Source organism: Solea solea, chromosome 10 (assembly GCF_958295425.1).
Source record: "Solea solea chromosome 10, fSolSol10.1, whole genome shotgun sequence".
NCBI lineage: Eukaryota > Metazoa > Chordata > Actinopteri > Pleuronectiformes > Soleidae > Solea > Solea solea.
In genome coordinates, this window is record NC_081143.1 from 5,469,620 (window position 1) to 5,476,684 (window position 7,065).

Here is a 7,065-nt window from a genome sequence, read left to right on the forward strand (position 1 = left end):
TAAATAAAAAATAAATGTTATATTTTAGTCTGATACGCGGTTAAAGTTGATGCTTTTGTATTTCCAAACTGTTTTTTCAAGCATGTAAAGGAAAACCCCTGACATGTGTTGGGATAAATTATGAAATTACACAAGTTGTCCTAAATCAGTGTTTGTTCAACTGTTACATATCTACTGTATATGCTACGTGGATCACTGATGGAGATGAAACTCTTGGATTTAAGGAGCAGGATCTAATTTGTCATGTGCCGGTCCTACATGATAATCCCAGGGTTGATAAATCTTACTCTCTGCACTTATTTACTATTTAATGTTCTTAATATTTTACTTAATTGTACTGAATTTTAAAGTGTTTAAACTCTGCCTATAAAACCCTCCTAAATGTCACACACTGGTCCTTTAACTAAACTGTAATCTGAAGTAAATTATCCAGCATGCTCTAATCTTCAGTAGTTTGGATTTTCAGCACTTCACCAGTTCACCTGTTTCATTTCTACTGAAATTTGTTTCTCATCAGTTTGTGTCAAAGTTGGATGACTTTACTCACGATGAAGTGTTTTAGTGCAACCAGCAGGGGGCGTCACAGCCACTTCCCCACATCAGCTTCAGTGACAGTGGAAGCTGAATAAAAGGAGAGTGTGTGAGAGAGAGAGAATTTAGACGTTTGAGGAACTTTGTTTCTTACATTATTAACAAACAGCTCTTTAATCATTTTTTCTTGTTTGATGAAAAGTCTGCTGATACTTGACAATAATCAAATATAAGAACGAGCTGATTCTTTTGAACGACTCTTCAAGACCCCGGCTCCCTTCAAAGAGCCATAAATCCCAGCTCCATCTCAGTCACAGCCTGTAAGTCGACCTGAGTCAACGTCTATAAACCAAAAGGTGGCGCTGTTGAGCAGAGAAGGAACTCTCTCTCTCTCACACACACACACACATAGATTGTCTTGTGTGTGTGTGTGTGATTGACTTCCATGCAGTCCCTGTAGATTAACTCTGTCCCATAAACATGAACTTAAACCTAACCTTGCACCTTTTTTGTGATTGACATGTTTTTTTTATTAGAGACACAAACAAGTGCAGCACATGACTGTTTAAGCCCTAAAAACGAGAAAGAAAGTTTATAGATAGAAAATAATAATAATGACAATGGAGCACAACACAGTAGCATGTAAATATCTGTCACTTATATCCACATTTTGCAGTGAAATGTTTTGATACAAGAATCAGTTTGCCCTGTAGATGACCTTAAATCAGTGGTTCTCAAACTTTTTATACCAAGTTTATTCAGATTTATTCCCAATAAGATAATTCACTCTCCCATCATCCTCCTCTTCCTCACATTCACACACTGGTATAGTGAAATTAGATGAAGATGGAGCGACAGATAAATGTGTCCCTAATTATTATTATTTAATGTATTTATTAATTTCTTTGTTATTTGTTTCATTTTCAAAATTTCCCAGCTCCTCCTCCTTTTCCTCCAAGTACCACCAGAGGAAGCTCACGTACCATTGGTGGTACACGTACCACAGTTTGAGAACCATGGGTTTAAGATAAGCAATGACAACAGAAGTTGAGTGGACTGTCAGGAGGAGCAGCAAAGTAGTAGCAATTTGATAAAACAGCAAAAGAACCAAAGGACTTGCTACTAAATATTCATTTAAATCTAATTTAATTGTATCTGTCACTTAAACATGAAATGTTCCATTACAAACCAGGCTAATCTTCTACGTAGGTGAACCGATCTCGACATAAATCCCTGGAAATAAAAGCTGAAATACTGATCTCTTGTCTTATCTCTGAGTGAGGATATAAAATGTGTTTTCAATTTTCTTTTTTTCTTTTTCAAAGAACTCAGTATCAGCAAATACTCAAATGTGTCCAAATGTGTTAGGATGTTTCACTCTGGTATTTATATGATTTATATAGTTTGTTTTCATTCTTAAACACAACACATGGCTGCTCACTTATGGAAAAAAAAAGTTCACAATTATTTTTATATTATTACAAATATATCTGAATGTCATTGTTGTCCAGGTTATGGAGGTGATAATGCAACAGGAAGTTGTTTGCAAACACCAAGAAGGAGAGGATTATTTTAATTTCATAGATCTTTCACACATTCAAGCACAGGGTGATTCCCATAAATCCTGACACACCTGGAATCCTCAGTTATCCAACGTCCAGTTGCCCTCATTTCATCTTTTCTCTGACATTTCTGACACGGTGACTCACAGCAAATAAAGTGATGTAATCTGTCAGATTATTGCACAGATTTCTATGGTTCCTTCCTTGTTATCACATGTCTTTGTGTGCGGTGTTGCATCATTACAGGAGAGATAAAAGTGATGTATTTGTACAAACCTGATGTGTATCTGCAGTAAAAACCATATCTTCTTACTTTATAGACATTTGTTATTTCTTTGTATATTTCTATAAAGTACAGCTGGGAATGTGTGTGTGTGTGTGGCTGGGTTATAATCTGTCTTGTTAAAAGTCTTTAGTACAAACGAGGACACACAAATCCGTCCCTTTTTACACACAAACAGTGTTTTTGATCTTTGGTTGAGCTCCTCCTCTAAAGCGGCAGTTTCTTTAGTTTAGACATGTCACTTCAAGACCCAACAAACACCAAAAATACTGCCAAGATTTTCTCAATGAACGTGCAGGGAGGTGTGTCTGTGTCTGTGTGTGTGTGTGTGTGTGTGTGTGTGTGTGTGAGAGAGAGCGAGAGTTTAGAGCTGGGTTTTGTGTTGGTGTTAGATTAGGTTAAAGTTAGGATTAGGCCAGGAGTAGTTATGGAGTAAGTCTTCAGGAAATGAATGTAGATCAATGTAATGTCCCCTGAAGTCATGGAAACCAGATTGTGTGTGTGTATGTGTGTGTTTGTGTTCTTTTATGTGTATCTTTGTGAGGACCAAAAAATGTATATACCATATGGAGTGAGGACATGTTGGCTGGTCATTCTGTCACCTCTTAAAAGCGTTTTTTGAGGGTCAGGACTTGATTTAAGGGTTAATATTAAAATTAGGTCGAGGTTAGGATTAACCTAAGGATTACGTTTAGGCGTTAGTTGTGATGGTTAAGGTCATTGTGAGGGGGTTGGGAATGCATTGTGTGTGCGTGTGTTTGGGCGGGAATGGTGGGCGTGTCGCTCTACATGTATGAAAGCCATGTGTGGGACAACAGACGGTCACAAGGAGCAGCTTTTACGCACAGGAGCTCTCGGTTGTTTACGGTAAGTTAAGTATTTATTTATATATGGATTGGGTTTGTGTTTGTTTGTATAGAATCAAAATAGAATATATTTTATTGCAAAGTATTTTGTAAACATAAGAAAACAACAAAACAACAATGCTGGGTTAATAACGCTCATGTTCAGAAAAGATAAATTACACTAACTGTTACAGTAAAGTTAATATAATGTTTATTATTAATGTTTAATATAATGTTTATAAATGTATTGTGGCTCTTTACATTTCAAACAGTTTAACATTTAAAGACCATTCACATGTCCTGAGTTTGAGGATTTAAGATTTATATTTATCTCCTAATTTGCGTCACTTGTGTCTCCTTTCAGGTTCAATAATAACTCTTGATTAAAAGACGACATGCTGCTGCTCGGCTCTGTCGCTCCCTGGATGCTGCTGGTCTTCCTTGGTCCGCATCTGTCTCTGTCCTCCGCGTCTGTGCGCAGTAAAACTCGTGGAGCGGACCGCAGCGTGGTGCCACAGCCCGGCAGAGCGCAGAGGAGCGAGAACAAGGTCGCAGCCATCGGCGGCGGCAAGTTCACACTCAAGGACAAGATGCAGTGCACGTGGACGGCGAGGGACGCGAGGGGGGCGGTGAGGCTGCTGGTCAAGTGTGAGAACCCGGAGGCGCGCGTCAAAGGCGGGACCACCGAGATGAAGTGCGAGTACACCGCCAAACCTCAGAGCTGCCCGGGCTTCCAGTCCGACCCCAAGAGCTTCTGGAAGCAGGTGGCCCGCGCGCTCAAGAGGCTGCAGGGGAAAGTGTGCAGGGATGAGCGCGCGCTGGTCAAAGCTGGCATGTGTAAGCGCGCGCCCCGAGATGCGCATTTCAAGTTGGACATCAACAGTGCGGTGATCTCAGCTCAGTCAGGAGACCTGGAGACCACACCAACACCACCACAGACCCGCACCACCTCCACCACCACCCAGTCCTCCACCCGGTCCTCCAAACGGTCCTCCACCTCCTCCACCTCTGTCAGACCCTCAGCCTGCAGCGGGGGCGCGGACCACAGGAAGACCGCAGAGGAGTACTGCAGCAGCTCCTGGGCCAGTGTTTGCTCCTTCTTCTTCTCTGTCCTGCAAAATGACTGTTAGTCTCCTCTCATCTTGTGACTCATTATATATGTTGTTTCACTGTCACTACATTTCTAACCTCAGGGTCAAAGGTTAATATTATGATGCCTTTCATTAGTAGTGGAGCAACCTCACCTACCCCCCAGGAGACTATCCTCCAACAAAAACACAACTATGGGTCATAGGACCCATAGTAGGAATTATGACTAATTTTTAAATAGGCGCCCCCTAGTGGTAGTATGAATAACATCAACCTGGTACCTTCAGTGTGTCATCATCAAGTAGCTTTAGGTTGTTTGCTTCGTTGTTGAAGATTTGTACTTTGGTGTGAATGACACCTGTTTGACTCCCATGTTAAACTTTTACAAACACAATTTTTTTATGTCACAGTCTGTAACTTACTACTTAGTCCTGTCTGGTTTTTAAACCTCACTAATACATGTGCCTGGTTGAGTTAAAAAATACTGGAGGTGCAGCTAAAAACGTACCTATTGGTCGTACTCAGGGGTTGACCAAAACGACCCATAGTTAGTTGCACTGAACTATAAAAATACTACAATTCTTCAGATTGGTTGGACACATCCCAGACTGTCCTCCAACTCAACGTAACTATTGGTGGCAAATTATGACCCACATTTATGTTTCAGTTGCAGGACAGGTTGAAAACACCATGTCGAGCGTTGCTATCGACAGGAATTGCCATGTGTTCACTCCCAGCTCCGACTTCCGATGTAAATGGCACGCAGTATTAGAGCGACAAATTGGCAAGAATCTACGATATACGATATATATATATATATATATATCGGATTACTATGAGCAAGGACAGGTTATGTGATTGAAAAACTGTGCATTTTAAAGAGAACAATAGTCTATAGTGAGAGGACAAAGATGGGGACAGAGTCTCGTGTCCTAAAGCCGCTGTTAGAGGCTTTAATACAATGGAAAAACCACTGTCAAGAATATATTGATATAGCGCCTCAAAGAATAAAATATCATAATATTTTAGTGTATCGATATTTTCTTACACCCCATAGTAAATATTCTGTATATTTTTCTTTTACCACAAACATTTGAAACCTGTAGATGTTTCTTGTCAGATTAAAATATTAATCTACAGCATTTAATGAGATTATAAAATTTGACAGTATACACAGTACACAGAACTTTATATATATAAATGACAATTATATACATGCTATTTGCTATTTTTACCTCAATCAAGGTTTACTTAAAAGCCATTTTATTAGGTACACCTGTTCAACTGCTTGTTAATGCAAATATCTAAGCAGCCAAACACATGGCAGCCGCTCAGTGCATGTACACGTGTAAAGACGACCTGACGAAGTTCTGTCTAAGCATCAGAACGAGGGAGAAATGTGATTTAAGTGGCTTTGAAAATTTCAAACATGGTCTGAAACAAGAGAAAATATGAACTGAAACTGATCTGATATAATGTCTTGTTAGAAAATAGTACATTTAAGTTGTATTTTTATTTTTTTACTGAGTATTTTTTACCGTGAAGATCCTAAAAACTGTCACCACTGTTGAAGCTCGATGACAAAAAAAGGAGGAGTCATTTTCTTCTACCTCTGGTCAACTGTAACAATCTGCTACATAAACTGAATCATTTCAACATCTCTGCTTGTATTCATATATCACAAATAAATGGTTTATATGTTTGTTGCCTTGAACGTGAAACATGAGACTTTGAATGTTGAGAGGAAGGTGGTTGTACAAACACTCGCCAAAGCATCTTATCTCATCTTTTATTATTCAGCCATAAAATAAAAAAAACATTATTTTACTACATTATTATATAAGTGTCATTTTTTCTTTATTTTAGTGCAGAAATCAGCCCATGATGACTTCACTCACTCAGATCTTGAATCCACCTTACATAAAACACATAAAACACTCCATCTCTTAAAGGTAGAATCTATGCAAGTGTAACGTGGTAAAATTATTCTTAAAAGCTATTAATAGTCACGTGTGAATTATGCAAATTAGCTTAAGTCTCTAAAATATTTCATAATTTAGCATTTTTATATGTTTGTGTGCAGTTATTATGAAAATCTGTATCTGCTCACAGTCAGTCTGTGTGGTTCCACATACAGTGTTTCCCTGGTAAAGTGCAGTGGAAAAGTTGTTTCATGGTATTTGGAGAAACACAAAGAAACAGAAGAACTGGCACATGTTTTCACATAGACTTAGGTAAACTCATAAACTCATTCTGGGGGAAAAATAAGTTTTAGAGGTCAATAATTGACTAAATGTCATTGATTTACTGTCATGTATATTGTGATTTAACCAATTACTATACTTATGCCCCCATCTATACTATCCACAAAAGTGGAACAGTTGTGCAAAAGCCTCCAGTTTCATGCAGCATTGTGCACTGTTTGAATGTGTGTGTGTGTGTGTGTGTGTGTGTGTGTAATCCCTGAACAAGTGCAACCACAGATGTGGATTTTAATGTTTTCCTGTCTGTTCCGGGGGGTTTGGTCACCTCTGACCTCCTGCCCCTTGTCTGCTCAGACAGACACTTAAAAAGCCAACTGGAGAGTGATTTCCACATTTTAACGGAAGTCCACTCACTTTGATGACACAAAAGGGGGATTTTTGTAGACATATTGTTTTATTGACTCCTTCTCCCGAGCTCAAGGACACATTCCAGCAACATCGCTGCAGTCAGGGAGGAAGTATTTACGTAGAGGCCAAAGGTGAAGGAGGAA

The 7,065-nt window shown here is 39.1% G+C and overlaps 1 protein-coding gene across 1 annotated transcript; it reads left to right on the forward strand.

Annotated features, from left to right (window-relative positions):
* Positions 1 to 3,171: 3,171 nt before the first annotated feature.
* LOC131466964 (fibroblast growth factor-binding protein 1-like) lies at positions 3,172 to 6,145 on the forward strand. The gene is made up of 2 exons (XM_058640604.1): positions 3,172 to 3,243; positions 3,586 to 6,145. Exon 2 carries the CDS (start codon positions 3,617 to 3,619, stop codon positions 4,349 to 4,351), a length of 735 nt encoding a protein of 244 aa, XP_058496587.1. The 5' UTR covers positions 3,172 to 3,243; positions 3,586 to 3,616; the 3' UTR covers positions 4,352 to 6,145.
* The last annotated feature ends 920 nt before the right edge of the window (positions 6,146 to 7,065 follow it).

Excerpts from the sequence above, each read along its gene's own strand:
- LOC131466964 (XM_058640604.1), top strand. The coding sequence starts at position 3,617 with ATGCTGCTGCTCGGCTCTGTCGCTCCCTGGATGCTGCTGGTCTTCCTT.